General features: G+C 39.7%; 1 protein-coding gene across 1 annotated transcript in view; it reads right to left on the bottom strand.

The window, feature by feature from the left end:
* Window positions 1–26,420, bottom strand: part of LOC134575105 (zona pellucida sperm-binding protein 4-like) — a 177,694-nt gene that overhangs the window by 27,106 nt on the left and 124,168 nt on the right. The window contains exon 8 of the mRNA XM_063434271.1: window positions 24,901–25,090. Coding sequence (XP_063290341.1) covers window positions 24,901–25,090 — 190 coding nt within the window. The remainder of the gene's footprint in view (window positions 1–24,900; window positions 25,091–26,420) is intronic.

Here is a 26,420-nt window from a genome sequence, read left to right as displayed (position 1 = left end):
TAAACACAGGTTGGCACCCCAGGAGGCCAAGAAACAAGGGGCACACGTGGCTTTCTTCCAGGAAACCCACTTTAAATGGGGCACAAAACACAGGTTTTAACTCTTTTTGGTTCCCAACAGACTATCATACATGTTTTCACAAAAAAAAAAAGTGGTGTCTCGATATTAATCAATAAGAATGTTGTCTTTGAACTAATTCATAAGATAAGTGATAAAAGAGGGAGATACCTCATATTACAATGTCGCATTAACAATCAACCGTATACCCTAATTAATGTTTATGGCCCTAATGAGAACCAACCAGTATTCATAGCTAATGTTTTTTCTCTTCTGTCAATGTATAGCTTTGGGGAGGTTGTTCTTGGAGGCGATACAAATTTTCTTTTTGATATCACTATGGACTCATCCGCCGTGAGAATGGTAACCACAACGACGGAAAAACAGAAACACTCAAACATCCGCCATCTGTTGAATACTAAAGACACATAACCATGTAGACCCCTGGAGGATATGTCACCCAGCTGAAATAGACTACACATGCTACACTGCTGCACCCAACAGCTATTCCCGAATTGAAAAAAAACATTACATCCCTAGAAAGAAAGTAATATCATGTTCGGACCACGCCCCCATCACGATGACTATATCTGAACAGTTCCCCATAAGTGGTAGAACCACTTGGAGATTAAACGAATCCCTACTCAATGACCCAGTCCTAGTGTCCCACATTTCGACAGACCTCCAAAATTACTTCACCGACTATGTACGCCCTGACACATTGCCGGACTATATCTGGCTTGCACACAAAGCAGTAATACGGGGCAGCTTTATAAAACACGCTCGTCAAGCCAAAAAAGCACACCAGGCCAAATACTTAGAAATCATCACAGAAATAACTTCATTAACACACAGAAACAAACTCTCACCATCGCCCACGACACAGACCGCCCTACTACAAGCCCACACCAAACTATGAAACTTTGAACTGGCTAAAACCACATATCTACTACAAAAACACAAACACAAATATTTCGCCTATGGAAAGAGTGGAAGCGAAATTGGCTTCACAGCTCAAACAAAGATCAATCGCCTCCAGGATTGCCTTCCTAAACAAAACTAACGGTCAGAAAATCATTGACCCTAAACAAGTCGTAAACGAATTCTCAGAATACGATCATAAACTGAATAATCTCAGGGAAGATGGGGGGTGAGGATTCCCACGCTTACAGACATGGACAATTTTTGTAGCCGACATACACCAGCCGATCTCCTCAGAGGAAATATCCAAAGCCATAGCCGACTTACCCTCACACAAGTCCCCAGGACCAGATGGTCTCTCCAATAGACATTACAAAGAATTCTCCCGAATATTGCTCACCTCTTAAACCTATACCAACATAGTATCCAAAAACAAACACTCCCCCCGGAACTTTTATTAGCTCACATCTCCACGTTGCCCAAGCCAGGCAAGCCCCCCACCACTAGCAAAAACTTTAGACCAATCTCACTCCTAAATGGCGATGCCACGCGAAGGTACTAAGTAATAGACTCACATCCATAATCAGTACATTGATCCACAATGACCAAACAGGATTCAAAGGACGTCAAGGTTCGGATAATACCCGAAAAGCCCTCAACATACTGGCCACAATGGAGGAGGGGTCGGTTGGAGGCCTCCTCCTAGCACTGGATGCGGAGAAGGCCATCGACCGACTCAATTGGGCATACATGCAAAGGGTGTTACAGAAATTTGGCTTCCCCTACGAATTCATCAAAGGCATTATGGCACTATATACGACACCAGCAGCTAAAGTGGCTCATGGTGGCTTCATCTCCAACTCCTTCCATATATCAAATGGAACGCGACCGGAGTACCCCCTGTCACCCCTACTCTACATTTTATCCCTCGAACCCTAGCGCAAAAAATAAGCAATAATCCCAAACATACAAGGCATCAAAATCTTAGGACGCGAATAATAATTAGCATTATTCGCTGATTATATCTTGGTGACACTAGAAAACCCACAACTTTCAGTGCAACCCCTGATGGAAGCCTTACAGAGGTTCGGAGACATATCACACTACCGCCTCAACCAGGAAAAATCCCAAGCACTACCCATCAAGCTTCCCCCTACCCACCACATCCACCCTGAAGGAGCACTATACGTTTGACTGGAGGACAACCTAACTTCCTTACCTCGGGGTAAAAAATTGCATCTTCTATAGCCGAAGTGCAGAAATTAAACTACCCTACCCTTTCACAACAATGTAAGAAAGAAACACAAATGGTCACAAACACACATTTCTTGGTTGGGCAGAGTAAACGCATACAAAATGATGATTTTACTGAAGCTGCTTTACATATTCAGAATGCTCCCCATCCGAATCCCACAAACACTTCTAAAAACGCTACAAACTATATGCAACGTATTCATTTGGGGAAACAAAAAACCACGCATAGCCAGTATGATACTATATAAACATACAAAACAGGGCGGAGTAGGCTTACCCAACATAGGCTTGTATTATAAAGCCTCAGCCTTGGCAACAGGTGTAGTGATGCATACCAATGCGGGAACCACACAATGGGTAGACATGGAGAAAGCCCAATTCAGTGATACCCAGGCACTAGCATACCTATTGACACCAAAAAAACAAAGACCATTGCAGCCACACCTCCTACCCACCACAAAACTCGCTGTCCAGTTTTGGACGGCATACTTGGAGACCGTAGGGGGAAAGCACACATTCCACGATAGGGCCCCACTGACAGTCTTAAAAGCTATCTCGCCAGACATACGCCTTCAGAAATGGGAGCGGGCAGGAATAACACACATACACCAACCCCAAGGAGTGATGCCATTCTCGGAAGTATAACAAAGATGGGACCTACCCAACAATACTATCTTCACATACTTACAAATTAAGGGGATCATCGCTACACATGTACACAACCGACACGCAAACCCCAACACATCACCACCAACAAAGGCAATAATGGAAAGGTGTTGGAAACATCCCACGAAACCAAAAACCATCTCCGTATGCTACAAAGCGTGGGAGAACACCACACCGCAAAACGCTGTGGGAAACAGATTGTGCTATCACACTCACAGATGAGGAATGGATACAGACACTGAATAACTTATCTAAATGGGCAAAATGCTACTCGCACATAGAAGCACACAGAAAACTACTATACAGATGGTACTTAATTCCCCACAAACTTCACAAAATCTACCCGAACACACCTCCGCTCTGCTGGAGATGCTCTGCAGCAGAAGGTACACTCATACATATCTGGTGACGTTCCCCAACATCAAACCCCTATGGAAAGAAGTGCGCAATACGCTGCAGGCCCTCAAACTCCCAGATGCCCAAAACACCCCTGAAACATACTTACTGATGAGATTCCTTCCATCATATGAACACTCACACAACCAACTAAGTGCCCTCACCATCCTGGCAGCTCGCAACCTATTGGCTTTACACTGGAAGTCCACAACATGCCCAAACAAAGCCCAGTTATGGGACAAGATACAACAATTCTACATATATGAGCGAATGGCCACACCTGACGCCAAGTCAGCACAGGTGTTTCACACAACATGGTCACCGTGGGTGGAATTATACAACCAGCAGTTAGTTGGGTAGAGTCATGATTGTTACTCTATACACCGATCCCACACGACAACATATAAGAACGGGATAAATGTCAGGATGAGCAATAACCATGCAAGCAATGATGCATAAAGATTCACGTTACCTTATTGTACCAACTCCCACCCTCACCGTAACTACTGTTTTACCTGAATTACATGTTTATGCAATGTTCAAAACTGCATTTTGTCTTAGATTGTACCAGAAACTGTACTTAAATGTTGAAAACTCAATAAAACATATTAAAAAAAAAAAAAAAAAAAAGTGCACTGCTGAAGGCAACAGAAAATTGCATTAGGCTTGTTAGTAAAAGCAAAAGATTTAAGAAACCACTGTGGTACTCCGCAGATGTGGCCAAAATAGTAAAAAACAAAAAGTTCGCATTAATAGTAATTATAAATAAAGTGAGGAAGACAAAATGATCTAAAAGATTAGGCAGAAAGAGGCTAAGCAAGTAATAACCGCTTCCAAATCAATTTCACAGAAGAGAAAATAGCACAGTCAGTAAAAAAAGGGGACAAAAAAAACATTTTGTAAAACAAGGATTAGTTAGATTAAAAACAAAAGAAGGAAAGTATGTAGAAGAGGATAAAGGTCTAGTTGACTGCCTCAATGAATATTTTTGTTCAGTATTTACAGATGAGAATGAAGGAAAGGGGCCTCAGTTAGGAAAAAGGGCAAATGAGTCATTTGTTACATGTGAGTTTACAGAGGAAGAGGTTCTATGTCAACTGTCAAAAGTAAAGACAAATAAGTCAATGGGACCTGATGGAATACACACAACGTTATTAAAAGAGCTTAGTGATGTACTAGCAAAACCATTAACAGATTTATTTAACCAATCAATTTAACCAAGAAATCCACAGACGGGGATTATTCTGTCCAGGCCCTTGAAATTGAGCTTATAAAGCTCTCCAAAGTGTGAGTGAGAATTATATATTCCTCCATCATCCACGATACCATCAAAATATATGACACTATTATTGTATTTTGTTTTTTCTTTTAAGCTATACCACCGAGAAGTATCTCCAATTACATATGTAATATATATATATATATATATATATATATATATATATATATATATATATATCTTTGTATACTGTTCACCTTTTTCTATATATTTGTCTTGTTTTGCACAAGGTTGAGGGAACACCTTGTTGGTGAACTGCAGCTTATTCACAGATAGAGAGCACTTATTTTTGTAATTTTTATCTATATGTAAAGATAGAAGCGGCAGGGAGCAGTGCTCCCCGCCACTTCCTAAGCCCCCCATGTCCTCCCTCACTCTATGGGGGTCAATATGATCCCCATAATAGCATAAGGGAGACTGAAATCTCCCGAATGCCCCAACTCGCTATACCGCGAGTAGGGGCATGTCTACTAAACAGTGAGCAGCCTGTGACTGCTCACTGTTTAAAAAATAAATAAATAAATACCTACTATCCTGAGCGGTGGGTGGGGGCCCTAAATAAGAATGTGTGTGGGGGGGGGGACCAACTGTCCTCCCCCCCAGCCCTCACCCCTGCTATTTTATTTTAAGTTCGACGGGTATGATGGGTTTTTTCCTTTAGCCTTCTTTGGAGCTGAAAAATGAAAATTTTAGAAAAAAGAAGACGTCAAATGGCAAGTTTTATTTATCTTTACAGGCAAGTTATTTTATTCCTCCCTCACTATTTTTATGGGATAACTATTTGGGTGGGGGGATGACTAGGGGCTTGGGGACCCCTAGTCACCTTGATTGGGGGGAGGGGACAGCAGGCATTCTTATTTAGGGCCCCCACCCACTGCTCAGGGGTGGGTGGAGGATAATATGTTCCCCCCCCACATTCACATTTAGGGCCCCCACTCGCTGCTCAGGGGTGGGTGCTCTATGTCCCCCCTTCAGTTTAATGTTTTTTTGTTTATTTGTTTTTGTTTGTTTTTAACAGTTAGCAGCCACTGGCTGCTCACGGTTTACTAGACATGCCCATACTCGCGGTATAGCGAGTAGGGACTGATTTTACGAATACTAAGTAATCTTTACTTAGCATTAGTAAATGTGGCTGAAAGACCAGTTTAGGTCTTTCAGCCTTTTGGTAGATAGCTCCCTGATACCGTGGGAAAAAACATTTTTTTTAAAGGAAAACTTAATTTTATTACATGACAGGAGGCTTCCTATTTTACATAACTTTCTTTACTTATGCCTCCAGCTGCACAAGTCAATCAAGAAACCTTAAACCAATCAGAAACATACATCACATCCATATAAAGCCCTGACAGGTATATCACGTCCTCTTTCTTTGCTGCTCCAGCCAGGCACAGGTCATAGTATTTTGTTCCCAGCTCACTGACATTGTCTATGTGGTTGGATTGTACTTCATTATATTTATGCTTATGTTTACTCTTGATTATTCTTACTTCATTCCCCTGCTCTCTCTCCGGTCTGCCCTCCTTTAGTAATGGTCATTAACGTTTTCACACTCCTTACCGGATATAGGAGGGAGAACTCACAGTGATACCGTCTCCACAGTCTTGGACCATAACCCTTGGTCAATATTGATGCTCTCTACACCTCACCTTACACAGGATACAACCCGATTACACTTGACCGCTCATCCCGGTGTTCTAGAGGATGACACCCTCCTCAGACCACCTAATACCATTACCTCAACCAAATGGTTCTGATTGACTGACAACACTGGGTGACCCCCAGTTGTACGTGGAGGCCCACTGTGTAACACCTGTACTTCTATACCTGAACCTGTTCAGTCTTCAACAGATGGGAAGATTCAACTGCCCAAAATGAGCAACTCACCTCAACCACCCTCTCCAGGCTTCCAGTAAATGATAAATGCGGCTGTGGCAGCCTCAGTAGAGAAAGCTATCGCCAAGATGCTGGTGCAAAACTCTCGATATGGTGGGCATTGACACCTCAACAGCCGCAGAGTCTAAAAGACACTGGAAGGGCAGCGCCATGGGCCAGGCCTCACTCAAACAAAGTCGCCAGGCGGAAAGCCGGGACCCATCTCCTTATAAACCAACCTCTGAGGACGAGGACTCCATCCCTCCCCCTCCCTTGAGATTATGGACGAATGGAAAGCAGATGAATCTCCATCAGACGATTATGAATGGCAGGATTTACCGCGGGAAGACCTGGACTACGCCCAAGACACGACCCAAGAGTCATTTTAATGAGAGGTTCTCGCAAATCGTCCAATATACTAGAGGACTACTTTCCTCGACACTCAGGGAACGCCCATGTTTGACCCCCACATGATACGGCATTGGAGATCGTCAGAGTGGTTAACAAAACCATGGAGAAGGAAGTACGTCCTCGACTACAGGCCAAATGCCCACGACTGATACTGCCGGACAAGATTGCTCACACCCCGGAGTCTGACACCACGGTGGTGAGGTTTATGTCCCGTTCGGGCAGAGACCCAGAAAAGGTGTGAGATGCTAGGCAACACGAACATGGCCATATGCGCAGAACGACGCAAGGCGGTACTGCTGAAAATGGACTCCAAACTACTGGAGTTAGGCAAGAAGGAAATTCGCCCCTGGCGAACGGACTGTTATTCAGAGAACCATTTACTGCGGAACTTATTACGTGAACTTGTTTACTACCCTGAATAAGGCTTAACCACTTAAGGACACGTGACTACCATTTATATTACTAGGACACTTCTACCACCTTTCACTTGTTTCTGTTCCCTATAGTAATCGTCATTCAATCGTCATTCATGGATTCAGAATTGGACAAGGACCACTTCACGATCCAGCTCAAGTTTCGATTATCCAAGTTATTCAAGATTTTCGTTATGTTTCCTGATTTTTTCATAGACCGTTTTTGCATCAAAGAAAGAGGAATTGATATGCCTGTCAGGGTATTATATGAACATGATGCTGGTTTCTGATTGGTTTAAAGTTTCTTGATTGACTTGGGCTGCTGGAGGCATAAGTAAAGAAAGGCAAAATACTTGTCTCCTGTCATTATTAAAATTAAGATTATATGATTGAACTACCATCAAATCCGACTGCTGCCCCATTCTTCCCCCCCCCCCCCCCCCCCTTTTGGACCGACGGGGGTGACCCCGGTCCTAATTCCAGAGACACACTTCCATACCTTGCAAGCCGCCGCAGTGGTGACATCAAGCCTCCTAAACTCCGGAACACTCTGGTAATGGCAGACACCACGTGCGCTAAAGCTCCCAGCCAAGACACTGCAGATACCCTCACTAAGCTGGATCTCCTCTTCACAAGGTTCTGGAGTATGCTGAGCGAGCGGATACATTTATCTGCACACCATGTGCCGACAAGCAGTTCAAATAGGCGTCCGCCACCCATTGCCATGAGGAAGAGAGCGACAGCGATCCCTGCAAGAGCCAGGATCAAACGGAGGAAGAAGCTCCACCAGCCACATGGCAAAAAAGCATCCAAATATGCCTCAGGCCTGGGCCCAAAGGCTTTACACCCAGGACTATGCGCAACAAAAAGCAATCAACCACAGCTTACAGTACCTCAAGGCTTAAAGAACCACTATAGTGCCAGAAAACCAAACTCGTTTTCCTGGCATTATAGGGTAACACTCCCGCTAACAAGGTAACACTCCCGCTGGGCTGAAGGGGTTAAACACTTTCTCCAGCGCCGGGCTCCCTCCCCAGACTCACAAGCAATACACAGTATCATGTATACCATGTTGCAGATGTGCAGAAATAGGATTCCTTAATGTTGTATGATTTGCAATTGTGCCTGGCTGTGTTACTGCCACACAAGTTGACACAGTTTGCAGAGCGATTTGTTGCATCGAACAGTGCCATTCTGTGTAAGCTCATGTTCTGGGGTTAATTTGCTGCAGGCCAATGTTGGACATCACTTTACCTAGACTGATAACTACATCCAAACCCTCAAGATTAAAGTAAAAGAGGACTTTAAAAACTCACTAACAGACTTGAGATGAAAGCTGTCACATCTTAATGTCGTATATATTTCTTCAATGCTTCACTTATATTTGAGCTATTTATATACACATATCGAGCTTTATGCCTTTTTCTGCCCTTTTTTTATTAGCTTATTGACTCTCCTCTGGTAGAGAATAGCCAGAACAAGTAAATAAACAATTGGCCCCTTTCACTCTCAGACATCTATTTATGACACCCACCTTATCCACCTCCCTCCCCTTCTGACAATATCAGTTGTTTTAAATGTTAAACTATCTGTAGAATATTGCATATTCTGTATATTCCTATTCACATACATATTAAGGTGTGGCTGTATAATGGGTTAAACAGAACAGATGGTGTTTGCTATTCTGTACCATGAGGTCTCTGGAATTTGCTGTATAAGAGATTTGGGGTGGTCTTTATATGGAGAATTTCCTTATATGGCTATTCTAAACTAAACGTTATGACGTAATTTGGGCTATAAAGGGCAGAGGACAAAGGACCACGCTCTCTTGCTCTTCCTGCTACGATCCGTGTTGCCCTCCTCTCTGCTATCCTGTGTTGCTGATACAAAGACGATTCTATGTAACTTCGTTAAGAAATACCATCTGTTAAGTATATTATGATTTGCTATTGAAGTAGAATAAATATTTTTTATAAAGAACGTCAGATTGCGTATTAGTACTTTTCAATAATATAGACATATATTATTGTGGCGAGCATTTGGCCCAAGACGTCGATGGGGGCACCTATGGCCCCCATGTATGCAAATGCATATATGTACAAATATGAAACTGAAAACATCTTGCAAGTATACGGCCAACACATTCAGGGATATTTTCGTTTTATCGATGATATTTTGATTATTTGGACAGGGGGACAACAGAAACTGCAGCAAATGGTTGAAGGATTCAATAACCTTGTATCACCAATAAAATTCTCATATCAATTGAATGACCAGCAAATCGATTTTTTGGATCTACGGATCTATGTTGATGAAAATAAATTGGGTTATACTCTTTTTTCAAAACCCACTGATCGGAACACGATCTTACATGCCACTAGTTTCCTAGTTTTGAAAAACTCATTACCGATGGCACAGTTCGCTAGGGTCATCAGAAATAACTCAGACCCAAAGAACGCTGATGCACAGATACTGAGTATGTCTAAGAAATGTATTGAAAGAGGGTATTCTAAATACTCCATACAGACGGCATTATCTAAAGCCAAGGAACCAAAGACGATCCAGCCACCGACCATGGAAATAGGTAATGGATTCATCTTTCCTCAGACACTACACACTCAGTCTCAGGCTGTGGCATCTGTAATACGGGCCAACTGGGAAACTCTGAGGAAGGATTCCTCCCTCCCCACTCAGTTTAAACAACCCCCTGTGATGAGCTACAAAAAAGGAGAGAACTTGAGAGATTTCTTGGTACATACAGACCAATTCACACATATACAAGAACAGATACCTAAGAAAAATTTAGGGTGTGTTCGGTGTCTAAATTGCATGGCATGCAATAATATGATTCCAGGGAAAGTGTTCCCTCACCCAAGAAGTGGGAAAATATATAAGATTTGTCAAATATATAAGATTACCTGCACCACGACCCATGTTATATATCGGATCATATGTCCATGTGGTTTGATTTACATTGGAAAGACATCCAATGACCTTCGAGAACGGATGAGAGGACACCGATCAGCTATTCGATTAGCAATATTGAGTAGCACGGCCACTACCCCGGTTGCTAGACACTTCCTAGAAGCAGGGCATACTTTACCATCATTTCGTTTTATGGGCATAGATCATGTGCCCCAATCACCCCGGGGAGGAAATCGTGATATCCAGCTCCTTAGGAGAGAAGCTTATTGGATTCACACACTGGGAACCTTATCCCCCCCATGGACTGAATGAGAAGAATCCGCTATATTGTTTCATTCCGAAACGATGAATGAACTAAATTTTTGGTTACATTGACTGCAGGAACTAAGTCCATTGATTTCAGTGATTGTCTCATTGTTACTTTCCCGTTAGCTACTGCATTATGTATACGATTTCATACAATGTTATATCATGTGCGTTATGTCATATTCTGTATTATGCGTTTTACATATACTATCTGACTATGTTCTCCGTGGTGAGGGGGATATTCTCCTATATGAGAGGTGGAGGTGTCCTGGGTCCGTACTTATACATCTCTTTAGGTCTTTATTTATTTTATCAGTTGTCTTACTCTGGACTGTATCCTAGCGGACCCAGCTCTCTCTATTTGCCTCTGTCTTTGGGTATTCTCCTTGGCTTGTAAATAGTTCTTTGTATAAAATATATATATATATATATATATATATATATATATCTTTCTTTTGTACATATTTGTATCTTTACTGTCATTGGCCTTTTGGAACTCATTCATTAAGCAACACCTATTCTCTGCTTTCCCCTCTGTATGGGGTTAATAGGATCTCACTACGTTATTTGAATCTATCCACGTCACTGAGGACATCACAGAACCTCGATTTCAGTTTTCACTCTCCAATCATGATGCACTGATGTATATTTAAATATCTTTTGCACGCTAGAAAATTGTCTTGATAAAAGTCCGTCTGGACTGAAACGTCGACTTGAACTGCATATTTCTGCACATTATTGCTCAATAAAAGCATTTATTTGAAGTTTATTCAAGTCCTCTGAGTGCACTCTTTCGGGAATATATATATAAATAAATAAATAAAGGACTTACTAAACTAAATAAACACACAGACAGTTATTACATTGACGAGCCAGCCAGACTGTTTTTTTGGCATTCCACACTTCCATTAAGGGGGGATATTGAGCAGAGGAAGTGAGAGAGAGGACGGATTGAATTACTCTGTATTGAAAGTGTGTACAGCCAGAAACAGAGAAACAAAGAACCGTTTTAAAAAAAACTGTGTGCAGATTTGTGTGTGTTTATGAGAAGACAAAGATTTTCAAATCACAAAGACTGTTCCAAGATTATATTCTACAACAGACAAAAGCACGTGTTATAAAGAAAGCAGCACAAGATACAACGTGTATTTTAGAAGCAAGCACGTGGCAGAGATTGGCAACCGTCCAGAATCAGAACTGCGCAGCTGTACGAGTAAAAGACAGACTAAAAGCAGACAGAGTCGTGCAGTAAAGATCAACTTGTCTGGTGAGTAATAATGGATTTTGTTACTGAAATTGCAGAGAAAAGTAAACTTGATTTTGTGTTTAATAAATGCTATACAGATAGTCAATTGTGGGCAAGTTTATATGAGCAATGTAAACAAGCAAATGCAGCTATTGATAATAAACTGTTCTGTTTAAATAAAACAAAAAAGAAAATTAGAAATGTTTTAAAATTGGTAGAAACCTTTGACACAATGATTCTTAGAACAGGAGTTGCTCCAACAAAATTGCAAGTAAAGGTGAAAGATTTAAAAAGTACACAGACTGATAGACTACAGGCAAGTATTTGTGATTTGGGAGAACAGTTGGATCTTAAATCTGAATTGATCTGTAAGCTTAGAAATGAAAATAAACAAATGTGTGTAATCACAAGGAGCGATCATAATTTGATACCCGAAACCGTTGATGTCACAGAAATATCATCCCAGTCTGATTTGCAACGTAGAAAATTGTTAGATAAGGCTGCAAAACTTAAATTAAAAATTCAAGAGCAGCTGATGAAAGTTACCAAAGATATTCCCCCATATAATCCATCAATGGATGCCTTTGGTAATGCAGACGTATTTGAGTCTAATTTATCTAAACATAATTTGAATGACGAACAAAGGAACAGATTGTTTAAAATATGGCTGCCAACATACATTGCACGTAGACTGACCCCACCCATAAGCACCCCTAATGACGAAGATGGTGAAATAGTCCATGGGAATGAGCGAGATAGATTGACACAATTAATACGATTAACAACAGGAAATGAGCATGTGGATATTGAGGTTTTAGAAAAATTAAAACCAAATATAAATGAAGAGGTCTTCAATTTCCTTTTAAAATTTGAGCGTGCATACAGATTGGTAATGAGTATTCCTGATGATCAGACACCAAAATCTATGATAAATGCATTTGTAAAAAAAATTAAATATCTTGATCCAATATCAATTGCATGCGCTCTCCAGTGTCAAAATATTAAAGAAGCAGCATCATTTCTTGATAGGATAAGGAGGGAATCCAGACAACAAACCGTTAAAAAAATCTGTCTGTGCAGTAAGGAGAGATAGGGGAGAGGAAAAACCCTCCCTCGCCTCCTGCAGCTGTTAGAACTCAGACAAAGAGGAGAGACGCTCTGAGTTTTAATATGCCCCACTCACACTATGAAAGAAACTCGACACATAGTCTAGTCTGTTTCTATTGTAACAAGCCGGGTCATATAAAGAGAAACTGCAGGAATTATTTTCATGATTTACAATCAAGGGATCTTGGCAAATCAAATGGATTTATTCAAAATAATCCTAATCTAGAAAACTCCAGAGATTCGCCATATACTCCTCTAATAAGGCAAGTGAGAGAAATTGTAGCTTCCTCAAACACAGGAGACAGACAGGGTGTGATTTCTAACATGTCTAATCAGGCTGACCAAATTTTAAATTCACAATGACAATCTAAAGGAATCAGGCCACGTCCACTTGAATTTTTGGCTCCATTAAATTTAGATGGATGTGGTAGACCATACATTAAATGTTCTTTAAAAGGTTATGACACGGAATTTCTCATCGATACAGGTGCTCAGTTAAGTATAACTAGTTTACAACTACCCTTATCACCAAATGCACCTATATGTACAATTGTAGGATTTGACAGAAGTGGAGGATCTATGGCAACATTAGTAAATAATGTTACTTTAGAAATACCTCAGTGTTTAAAAACAAAAATTGATATCTGGTACTGCAAAAATGTTGATAATATCATAGGCACAGATGTTATGCAAAGAAGAGGTTGGATTGTTGATTTGGGAAACAAAGCTATTTGGAAAGATGCTAAGGGTAGGAAACCAGTGCTATTGGATCCTACTGAATATGGGGAGTTAGGAATTGTTTGTCCAGTAGATGTAGTGTCTACAGAAAGACAATGGCCTAATACTAGGGATAACCTTGAACTTAAAGAGATTGTACAGCGTTATCCAGATTTATAGGCACAAAGTAAAAATGAATGTGGAAGATTTAAAAATGTGCTGATTGACATTCAAGGTCCTGACCCACTCCCACAGAGGCAGTATAGATTACCCCCAGATTCAATTGATTCTATTGCAAGTGTCATTAATGATTTGGAACAGAGAGGAATAATTAGAAAAGCAAATAGTCCATGAAATCATAATCTGTGGCCAGTGTTGAAAAAAGAATCAAATTCTTGGAGATTAACAATTGATTTAAGAACATTAAATAAATACACACCACCTTCTGCACATGTGGTGGCAGAAACCCCAGATATGATGTCACGATTGACATCAACGGCTAAAGTATACTCAGTACTAGATGTAAGTAATGGATTTTTCTCTGTACCACTGAAGCATAGTTGTCAATATAAGTTTGCTTTTACATTTCAAAATCAGCAATATGTGTTTACTGTGTTACCCCAGGGTTTTCACAGTTCTCCAACATATTTTCATCAGGCATTGGCAAAAGTTTTGTCTAAGTTTTCTAGGCCAGAATGCTTGTTACAATATGTTGATGATATGCTTTTGCAGACTGAAACTGAGGAAGAACACCTGATTCTGTTAAATGAATTTTTCCTTTTTCAAGATTCTGGTTTAAAACTGAACACACGCAAAGTAACACTGATGCAACCAGAAGTACAATACTTGGGTGTACACATTGGTCCAGGACACAAGAAGCCAGTGCAGGAAAGAATCAAAACTATTTCTTCTCTTCCTGTACCGACTTCACACAAGGCCTTACGCCAGTTCCTAGGATTAATGAATTTTTCCAGAGAATTCATTGAAGGGTTCGCTGAAAAAGGCAAACCTTTATATGATCTCTTGAAAAATAGTGAAACTTCATTTGGACCATGGACAGATAAACATCAGAATGCATTTGAGGTACTTAAAAGAGACTTACAGGTTGCACCTGCTTTAGCGACAATACATCCAACTGCATCTTTTGCAATTCAAGTACATACTTCAGAGACGGCTGTCTCTGCAGTACTATTACAATTGCAACAAGAGATATGGAGAATAGTGGGGTATTTTTCTAAAATTCTTTCCCCAGTGGAAAGAGGGCTTGAAATTTGTGCCAGACATTTGGTAGGAGTACGTTTTGCAGTAATGGCAACTGAACACATAGTGGGATTCAAAGACATAATTCTGCAAACACCACATACACCTTTGAAATTACTTCTTGAAAAAGGAATTCCAGGTGTGTCACATCAGAGATTTTCACAATGTCTAATAGCTCTATCACCAAAGCAAATTAAGGTAGAACATAAGGCAAAGTATGTTCTTCCACAACTAATGCAATATGAGGGTAAACCCCATCAATGTTTAGCAGAAGTTGAAGAGAATTTTCTCTCTTTTTAGAAAGGAAGCAAGTGAATCTGATGAACCTGTGTTTGTTGACGGGTCCAGATTCTGTTCAGATGGGAAGTACTATACAGGTTATGCTATATGGTATCCTAAACGAGGATATTCAGTAGAGCATAAATTGCCAGGTCATTTGTCCGCACAGAGAGCAGAACTAGAAGCATTAAAAACAGTACTAACACTTAAGGAAAAAGAAGGGCGTCCCCTAGTGATAGTTCATATGTGGTTAGATCACTAACAGAACATTTAGCTATATGGAAAAGAAGAGGGTTCGTAGATGCTTCAAATAAAGTGTTAGCACACAAAGAGACACTAGAGACCATATTTGGAATTGCGTCTCAAGAACCATGTTTACATGCTATAGTTAAAGTTCCTGCCCATCAAAAAGGTAAAGATTTACTTAGTGAAGAAAATTAAATAGCTTATAAATTAGCAAAAAGAGCAGCTTTAACTGGTGAAAATGCATTGCAGACAGAGCCTATGTCAGTAGCAGTGGTTAGAAAGACTAACACACAGCCTCCATCTTTTGCAGAAGAACAGGCAAAGGATTCGTCCCTTGCGGCTTCTCGGGTTGATCCAAAACCTCCATTTGTTCATGAGAACGGGGTTTTGTGTCATGACCAAAACGGAGAACTGTGTCCGGTCGTTCCAGAACATCTAAAAGTGTTATTTACACAATATAATCATGAGAGTTTAGGTCATATTGGACAGCAGAAACTATTAGAGGTACTCAGAAATAAGTTTTATTGGGATAACATGGAAAAGACCGTACAACAGGTAGTACAATCATGTTGGTTGCTTCATCTAAGTGTTGCTTCTAAGTGTCTGTGGTTGGAGATATTCTGGAGATAAACTGGAGGTAATCGGAGGTATTCAGGAGGATAAATAAAAAGTTAAGATTCGTTTGATTTAAATAATTGATCTCATTGGAATGGCAGACTTAGTTCAGTGTAATAGTTGCTATGCATTTGTTTCGCGTTCCACTTTTTGGAGGTTTAGTTGTTGTCTAATCTGTAGACAGTTCTCTATCTTGCGGCAGGAGATTGTATTTTTGAAGTCTGAGATTTGTAAATTATCTGGTAAACAAACTCAGGCTGGAACTGCTGCAAAGCCACTGCCGCAGAGATGTACTAGGAATGGCAGATGGATCACTGTAGGATCTGGTAGACTTGGAGTTGTGGATAAAAGGCATATTGCACAGTCTGTTCTACATAATTCATTTTCTGCACTTTCAGAGTGTAATGGTGTCATGGAGACAGGCACTGAGGCTAGTGGTGTTGTGCAGAGAGGCACTGAGGCTAGTGGTGTTGTGCAGAGAGGCACTGAGGCTAGTGGTGTTGTGCAGAGAGACACTGAGGCTAGTGGTGTTGTGCAGAGAGGCACTGAGGCTAATGGTGTTGTGCAGAGAGGCACTGAGGCTAATGGTGTTGTGCAGAGAGGCACTGAGGCTAATGGTGTTGTGCAGAGAGACACTGAGGCTAGTGGTGTTGTGCAGAGAGACACTGAGGCTAGTGGTGTTGGGCAGAGAGGCACTGAGGCTAGTGGTGTTGTGCAGAGAGGCACTGAGGCTAGTGGTGTTGTGCAGAGAGGCACTGAGGCTAGTGGTGTTGTGCAGAGAGGCACTGAGGCTAGTGGTGTTGTGCAGAGAGGCACTGAGGCTAGTGGTGTTGTGCAGAGAGGCACTGAGGCTAGTGGTGTTGTGCAGAGAGGCACTGAGGCTAGTTGTGTTGTGCAGAGAGGCACTGAGGCTAGTTGTGTTGTGCAGAGAGGCACTGAGGCTAGTTGTGTTGTGCAGAGAGGCACTGAGGCTAGTGCTGTTGTGGAGAGAGGCATTGAGGCCAGTGGTGTTGTGCAGAGAGGCACTGAGGCTAGTGGTGTTGTGCAGAGAGGCTTGAAGACTATGGTGAGGCCTAATAGAAAGCAGTTGTTGTTGGGGGATTCCATCATAAGAGGTGTGGAGATAGACAATGGTGGTCTTGTGAGGTGTCTTCCCGGAGCTACTGCTCACAGAGACAGGAGACGTATCTGTAATATTGTTAAGCAAGCAAAGCAGGAAGGGGAATTGGATGTACTTGTCCATTTAGGGACAAATGACTTGGCTTGCAATGAGGTTTCAGAGGTTAAGGAAGTTTTTAGTGTTTTTGCCAATGATATACGGCAGGTTGCTTCTACACTGTCATTCTCTGAAGTTCTGCCTGTGCATAACACTCAGAATGACAGGCGGATGCGTATTAGGGACTTTAACTTGTGGCTTGGTGAATGGTGTCGGGAGCAAGGATTTGGCTTTATTGCTCATGGTAGCTCTGTTTGGAATGGAAATAAACTGTACAAAAAAGATGGTTTGCATCTTTCTCAAAAGGGAACAAATGTTCTCAGTGAGCAGTTCAGAGGTTTTGCTAAGATGTATTTAAACTAGGAGGGGGGGGCAAAAGGGTGATAAAACATCAATCCAATTGTCCCCCAAAACAAGTACAGAAGGTGCCTGTAGCAAGTGTGTTAAAAAATGATAAGCTTAGAGTCATGTCTACAAATGCTCGCAGTTTAGGGAATAAGATCCATGAACTTGTGGCAATAATGGCAACTGATAGTGTAGATGTAGTCGCTGTTACTGAGACATGGTATAATGAGAAAAATGACTGGGACATAGCAATACCAGGGTACTCTTTATATAGAAAAGACAGGGAAGGCAAGAAAGGGGGAGGGGTGGCCCTGTATGTGAAGGATAGCATAAAATCTAGCCTAATAAAGGTTAGTGAGACGAACATAGAGTCCATTTGGGTTACGTTAGAATTTGGTAATCACACAGTAATTTGTGTAGGTGTGATTTATAGGCCCCCAGGACAAATTGAAGAGTTAGATAATCTACTAGTTGAAGAAATAGCTAAAATGACAATGAAGGGGGAAGTTATCATCATGGGTGACTTTAGTCTTCCTGATGTGAATTGGAAAACAAAAATAGCTACTTGTGCCAGAAGCACACATTTTCTAAACTCCCTACTGGGATTGTCTCTAAAACAAGTCGTTGAGGAGCCAACTCGTAAAGAGGCCATACTAGATTTAGTGTTAACAAATGGAGATTTGGTATCAGATATTACTGTAGGTGAAAGTTTAGGATCCAGTGATCATCAGTCAGTGTGGTTTAATATAAGAACAGTGACTGAGTCACACCACACAAAAACAAAAGTTTTAGACTTTAGAAAAACAGACTTTTCTAAAATTAGAATATGTGTAAAGGAGTCATTATCAGACTGGAGCAACTTAAATGGAGTCCAAAAGAAATGGGATTATTTAAAAGCTGCACTACTGAAGGCAACAGAAAATTGCATTAGGCTTGTCAGTAAAAGCAAAAAATTCAAGAAACCACTGTGGTACTCCGCAGATGTGACCAAAATAGTAAAAAACAAAAAGTTAGCATTTAGTAATTATAAAAAAAACCCAGAGTGAGGAAGACAGAATGATCTATAAGATTAGGCAGAAAGAGGCTAAGCAAGTTATAAGAGCTTCCAAATCACACACAGAAGAGAAAATAGCACAGTCAGTAAAAAAGGGGGACAAAACCTTTTTTAGATACATAAATGAGAAAAGAAAAGTAAAACAAGGATTAGTTAGATTAAAAACAAAAGAAGGAAGGTATGTCGATGAGGATAAAGGTCTAGCTGACTGCCTCAATTAATATTTTTGTTCGGTATTTACAGCTGAAAATGAAGGAAAGGGACCTCTGTTAAAAAAAAGGATAAATGAGTCATTTATTACACGTGAGTTTACAGAGGAAGAGGTTCTATTTCAACTGTCAAAAGTAAAGACAAATAAGTCAATGGGACCTGATGGAATACACCCAAAGCTATTAAAAGAGCTTAGTGGTGTACTAGCAAAACCATTAACAGATTTATTTAACCAATCATTGTTAACAGGAGTAGTCCCAGAAGATTGGAAGTTAGCGAATGTTGTGCCCATTCACAAGAAAGGTAATAGGGAGGAGTCGGGCAACTATAGGCCAGTAAGCCTTACTTCAGTAGTGGGGAAAGTGATGGAAACCATGTTAAAGGATAGGATTGTTGAACATCTAAAAACACATGGATTTCAAGATCAGAGACAACATGGGTTTACTTCAGGGAGATCATGCCAAACTAATCTTATTGATTTTTTTGATTGGGTAACTAAAATTATAGATCAGGGTGGTGCAGTAGACATTGCTTACCTAGATTTCAGTAAGGCTTTTGACACTGTTGCACATAGAAGGCTTATCAATAAACTGCAATCTTTGCAATCTGCAATCTGCGTTTGGATTCCAATATTGTTGAATGGGTAAGGCAGTGGCTGAGTGACAGGCAACAGAGGGTTGTAGTCAATGGAGTATATTCGAAGCTTGGGCTTGTCACCAGTGGGGTACCTCAGGGATCTGTACTTGGACCCATTCTCTTTAATATTTTTATTAGTGATATTGCAGAAGGTCTTGATGGTAAGGTGTGTCTTTTTGCGGATCATACTAAGATATGTAACAGGGTTGATGTTCCAGGAGGGATAAGCTAAATGGCAAATGATTTAGGTAAACTAGAAAAATGGTCAGAGTTGTGGCAACTGACATTTAATGTGGATAAGTGCAAGATAATGCATCTTGGACGTAAAAACCCAAGGGCAGAGTACAGAATATTTGATAGAGTCCTAACCTCAACATCTGAGGAAAGGGATTTAGGGGTGATTATTTCTGAGGACTTAAAGGTAGGCAGACAATGTAATAGAGCAGCAGGAAATGCTAGCAGAATGCTTGGTTGTATAGGGAGAGGTATTAGCAGTAGAAAGAGGGAAGTGCTCATGCCATTGTACAGAACACTGGTAAGACCTCACTTGGAGTACTGTACACAGTACTGGAGACCCTATCTTCAGAAGGATATTGATACCTTAGAGAGAGTTCAAAGAAGGGCTACTAAACTGGTTCATGGATTGCAGGATAAAACTTACCAGGAAAGGTTAAAGGATCTTAACATGTATAGCTTGGTGGAAAGACGAGACAGGGGGGATATGATAGAAACATTTAAATACATAAAGGGAATCAACACAGTAAAGGAGGAGACTATATTTAAAAGAAGAAAAACTACCACAACAAGAGGACATAGTCTTAAATTAGAGGGACAAAGGTTTAAAAATAATATCAGGAAGTATTACTTTACTGTGAGGGTATAGGATGCATGGAATAGCCTTCCAGCTGAAGTGGTAGAGGTTAACACAGTAAAGGAGTTTAAGCATGCGTGGGATAGGCATAAGGCTATCCTAACTATAAGATAATGCCAGGGACTAATGAAAGTATTTAGAAAACTGGGCAGACTAGATGGGCCGAATGGTTCTTATCTGCCATCACATTCTATGTTTGTATGTTTGATATGTGCACAAATAAATCCCAGACCTAAAGGACAAATACCACCTATACAACGTATAGCACCTGCAAATGGTCCTTGGTCTACTTTACAAATTGATTTCATTGGGCCATTACCAACAGGTAAGAATGGATTAAAATATGCGTTAGTAGTTGTGGATGTATTCTCTAAATGGTTAGAAGTAATTCCACTGACTAAAGATGATTCACAAAAAACGGCTGAAGCATTATGGACACACATTTTCTCAAGATGGGGATTTCCTAGACTTCTAGAGTCAGACAGAGGTACCCATTTCACAGGGAAAATCATGCAAGCACTGTGTGCTATTCTAGGCATAGAGCAGAGATTTCATGTTCCATATCATCCACAATCTGCTGGGATTGTGGAACGTATGAATCGAACATTGAAATCTAGACTTTCAAAGATGTTACGTGAGAAAGGCAACACATGGGTACAGGCACTTCCTGCTGTACTTATGGGTATTAGAGGCACTATTTCTTCAACTACACAATACACTCCATTTGAATTGATGACAGGTAGGAAAATGCAGTTGAATTTTCCTAATGAACCATATTTGTCTACCCCACAGAAAGATGTAATTGCTAAAAATAAATGGTTGCAAATGCTGCAGGAAAATTTGGAGCAAATTCTTCCACATGCAGCTACGCGTATGTGCAAAATGGCACCTCCTGATTTTTCAAAGTTTTTAAAGGGGGGTATGGTCATGATAAAAACTTTTAGGAAAACTGGACCTTGGGAGGCAAACTGGGAAGGTCCTTATAACATAACAGATACAATGGGACAAACAATGGTACAAGTGCAAAGACCTCTTGATGGTTCACGGAATAAACGGAGGCAAAATTGTTTTTGGGTTCATGCAGATCCGTGCAAATTGTATAAACCTACAACATAATCTGATAATATATTGATACGGCTTTGTTTTTCTTAGTCTATTTTAGATAATTTGTAAGCAGACCTACAGACGAAAGTTGGCCGGTGACAGACAATGTGTTCGCAAAGACAACCGTGTAGCAGAAAGAAGTTGTTCGTCAGCATCCTGCTAACATTGATGACTACAGTTCTTGTAATAGTTATTTTTAAGATGAACAAAACGACTTTCAATCAGGAATTAAAGAATGACTTATTGGGAAATATTAGAAAAAAGAGAGACAATGAACAAGTATTAAAAGGTCATGTTTGTTTCGGGACAAAAGATGGCTATCTACAAGTATGCAATGTGCGAATTAATTTCACAGGAGATAGTGTTATTAATTTAAACATTACAATAGGTCCTAATGATTTATTTAGTTGGACCAAAGGTTCATTTGTACAAGACAATGTAAAAACGGGATCATGGGAACTTAACATATTACAAAATGCATATATCATGATTGTAGTTAATGGAGAGGAAATGGTAAATTGGTCAGGTGACATGTATGTGAATGTTGCACAAACTTCAGTAACAACACGAGGACGAGGTGGTGAGGTACTTTAAACAATACAATATTGGCTTATACATTTAGAGCCAGAATTCCTCTTAAAAAACAATACTCCAGGTATACCTTAGATATGGGAAATACGAGCATCTAGGGAATCGTTGACAGTAAGAGTTAACATGATGTTTCTGGTAACTGATTATGTTATGCGAGATATTATCTACTAGTCTTGTAGATATCCAGGAAGGAAAGGAAAGACTTATATTAACATGTAGTACACATATAAGTTTACCCCCTGAGTCTGTAATGACATGGAAAAGGGAAGGAATGTTTTTGGGTAGTATGTCACATACAACGCCAAAGGTTATTCACAGAGGTGTACTAGGAAAGGTGGATTGGTCGAAATAAATGTTTGTTTTCTATTTAGACAATCCTACCTACAGTGATAGTGGAAACTATCAATGTTGTATAATGTTAAGAAATCATCACGAGAGATGTGGTGATGTTAAGGTAAATGTATTCTCTCCCAGAATGGTAGAATGCAAAAATAAGGTTTTTAGGTTATCAAGTCCCTTTCAATTGAATCATTTTCAATCAAAGCCTTTGTTATTAGATTTGCAACAATAGTTTGGCATTTTAATGTTTCTCATAGGAAAATCTCAAGTAAATTTCCACAATGTAAGGAACATTTATTAAATATGGAACGAGGCTTAGAACATTGGTTTGGAGGAAGTAAAGTATCAAACAGGAAAAAAAGATATTGTAGAAGGAATTATGGCTGGATTTGGTACTATAGGAAGTATCACTAATTCTATGGATATTCAAACATTAAATAATGATTTGGGAACTGTAGGGTTAATAGGGGGAAAAGGATTGCATATTCAAAGAGGTTTAAATCAAATATTGAAAAATATGGTTATGAACACAGCCTCTGTTATTGCACCCTCTGTTCAACATTTACAGGAAGCTACTTTGGCATTAATGAGAAATGCAGATTCATCCCAGGTAGCCAAAGCTTGTTTAGAGATACAAGTTGAATATTCTACAGATTTTAAGGTGATGGCACAAACATTACAAGGTGGTGTTACTCCTATAGAACTCAAACATAGTTTACCTGAGCAGTTTGCATTCGCTAAAAATCATACAGATTTATGGGTTAACAAATGGTTGGGATGCAACAATGATATATGTATAAGTTCTTCTTAAATACCAATTTCTGGTATTGAAAAAACACTATTTTCAATGTCGGTATTAGGAATTCCCATTAGTAACACACAATTATTATTTTATAAATTACAATATCCTGATTTTGTATCTTACAATAACATTACTGAACTTGAACAGGTAGATCTTTCTAGTTGTCTACATTTTGCATCCAAAATAATATGTTTAAATAACCAAGTTGAAACCATTTATCATTCATGTTTTCATAACCAAAGTTCATGTTCCGGTAAAATTAAAACAGTTAGAAATCCTCATGAAATTGTAACTCCCATAGAAAAAGACAAAGTATGTGTACAGGTTATGTCAAATAATGAGTTAGTAAGAGCTACATTTTCAGAATGTACACATTCAGAAACATTACAGAAAGGTTTATATTGTATCAATGGGGGTCCACTAATAATACATATACAAGGAACTCAAGTTAACATATCGAAGAGTCCTATACAAGACATAGATATCATGCCTATTCAATTAAATGTTTCACAAACAAATGAGTTTCCATGGAGAAAATGGGCAGATGAGATTAGGAAAGACAAGATATTATTATATTCGTTACAAAAACAGTTGAAGGAAACAGAAATTCAATTTGAACATGAACAGGGTAAATTAAAGGTGATAGAACATGAATGGTCAATTGTTTCTAGTTCCTCTTGGTGGAATGACATAATTAAAAATACAAACACACTTGCTAAATCATCTGTAGGATCAGCAATTGTAAATATTTTATTTCATCCATTTATTATTGTTATATGTGTATCTATAATATGTATTGTTTTACAAGTAATTATGCAATGTAGAATTAGAAAAATGTATATACTCATAAATGAAAAGGTTAAACAGAAGGAGGATACACTAAAGGAAACTGTAAACAGGGTAATAATACACAATACTTCTAAGGAATCTTAGATACTGGGTAGCTATGAACACATCCCTTCTTATACCCAATGACTGTGATATGAAATGTGATACGAATGATGTATGAATGGACAGGTAAATAACATTTTGTTATGGTTTATAAATAAACCATAAACAGAGGGAAATGTAGAATATTGCATATTCTGTATATTCCTATTCACATACATATTAAGGTGTGGCTGTATAATGGGTTAAACAGAACAGATGGTGTTTGCTATTCTGTACCATGAGGTCTCTGGAATTTGCTGTATAAGAGATTTGGGGTGGTCTTTATATGGAGAATTTCCTTATATGGCTATTCTAAACTAAACGTTATGAAGTAATTTGGGCTATAAAGGGCAGAGGACAAAGGACCACACTCTCTTGCTCTTCCTGCTACGATCCGTGTTGCCCTCCTCTCTGCTATCCTGTGTTGCTGATACAAAGACGACTCTCTGTAACTTCGTTAAGAAATACCATCTGTTAAGTATATTATGATTTGCTATTGAAGTAGAATAAATATTTTTTATAAAGAACGTCAGATTGCGTATTAGTACTTTTCAATAATATAGACATATTATTGTGGCGAGCATTTGACTAAATAAACACAGACAGTTATTACACTATCATATTGATCAGTATTGCTTCAACTCTCGAAAGCTTATCTTAAAAAATATATAAACGTATCATTGCATATTACAATACTCTGGTATTTTGTAATCTTAATCTAATGTAATGTAATCTTTTTACTGGACTAACACATACACACACACACTTTTTAAAATAAATCTATTATGTATGCCCTATTTCTTTTAACTTTTTAGCTATTATTTGAGCTTACCCATTGTGTAAAAGGGGCCACTGTACTTCTGAGGTGGGGTTCAGAGTTGGAGCTCCCCAGCAATCGTGCAGATGAAGATGCAGCCTGGGATCATAAGGGTGAATAAGTCGCACCTCTAAAAAAATAAGGTTGGCTAGAGGTACCCGCAAAGGAAAGTCCAGAGGTGAAAAAAATGAGGTGTAAGAAAAGTCTGCAACACAAATAGGCCATTTGGTTAAGGAACGAAAATACAAAGGAAATAAGAATGCAGGCTGATACAATAGTACCACTAGTTATTAATTCTGAAATTACCCTACCATTCAAGAATAAGCTATGACCGTTCCTTTTCTATGGAAGCATTTTGTGGATTGAAGAGTGCAGCAAACGCAAATTGCTGCATTTTTGAGTAATGTGTGCAGACAAGGTAAGTATTTCAATCTTAATTGAATACTAGTTCTCTAGAGTTTAGAGCAATGCAGTTTGTGAAAGTGCTTTAGGGTTAATCAAATGCCTATTTTACAAAAGTACAGATATTACTTTGAATCAGTCCTTTTTTAGAAAAAAAGTCCAAAATGTGCACCCACCTAAGCAGTTTCCTGCCGCACTTTGTTCACCCGTTTAAAGCAGAAGGCAATGTTTATCATGAAGAAGCACTGAAACGAATGCTGCTCTATGAGAAGCATCGGACTAGCGGAATGACCGTTGCTGCGCATGCTCCATCTGTATGTTTAGTAATTAACCCTGTTGTCAGAAAATTGGTCCCATTACTTCCTGGTTATTTAGCTCAGTGGAGCTAAACTCAAGAGGCAGGCAATTTATCAGAGCACCTGTCTTGCAAAGACTTCTGATTGTCCAATCAGACTTCCCAGTGTAGCTCAGATACGAAAGGTTTGGGTGAGGTTAAAGGGGGAGGATTTTCAAAATCTACTGATAAGCAATCTGCTGCTTGCACAAGCTATTTTTAGATATAGCCCTAAAAGGAAAAAAAAAAATGCATATATGCTCTCATTAGGGAATAGTTACTAAACTGATTTTGAAATGTATTTGGGCAGTGGATTGTCCCTTTAAGGATTTAGTTTCCTCATCTATAAAATGAATTTGGTCTACAGTTTGGAATTAGCTGAGGATTATCCATGGGAATTACTAGCAGGTATGTTAAGCCAGGTGTGACAAACGCTCTTCTCCGCAGACATTTGCCATGAACGCCTGGAGGAGTGTGGAAGCTGGCCTCCTGCCTACTGACTATGGTCCAGGTCTGAGACCCCGTTCAGGATTTACTCTGCACAGCCGCCATAAGCAGCTTTCCCTCAGTGCCCCCGGTTCGGCACCTTCCCTTCATTTGAATGGAACAGAAAGTTAGCTCCCAGCAGCCTTCGCATGAAGAAACCCAGGAATGGTCCTCAGCGGTACTTCGCCACAAATGTTATGGAATAGTTTCAGCATGAGGTGACCTTGCGGTTCCAGACAACTTGGTCAGGAGTTTTGAACTACTTTGCAGAGAAGGTACTTGAGATTTTTTTTTTTTTTTTTTATCAGTGCAG

This window comes from Pelobates fuscus, chromosome 10 (genome assembly GCF_036172605.1).
Source record: "Pelobates fuscus isolate aPelFus1 chromosome 10, aPelFus1.pri, whole genome shotgun sequence".
In the NCBI taxonomy this organism is placed as follows: Eukaryota; Metazoa; Chordata; class Amphibia; order Anura; family Pelobatidae; genus Pelobates; species Pelobates fuscus.
The sequence above is the reverse complement of the archived record's forward strand: the minus strand, read 5'-3'. Positions and strand labels throughout refer to the sequence as shown.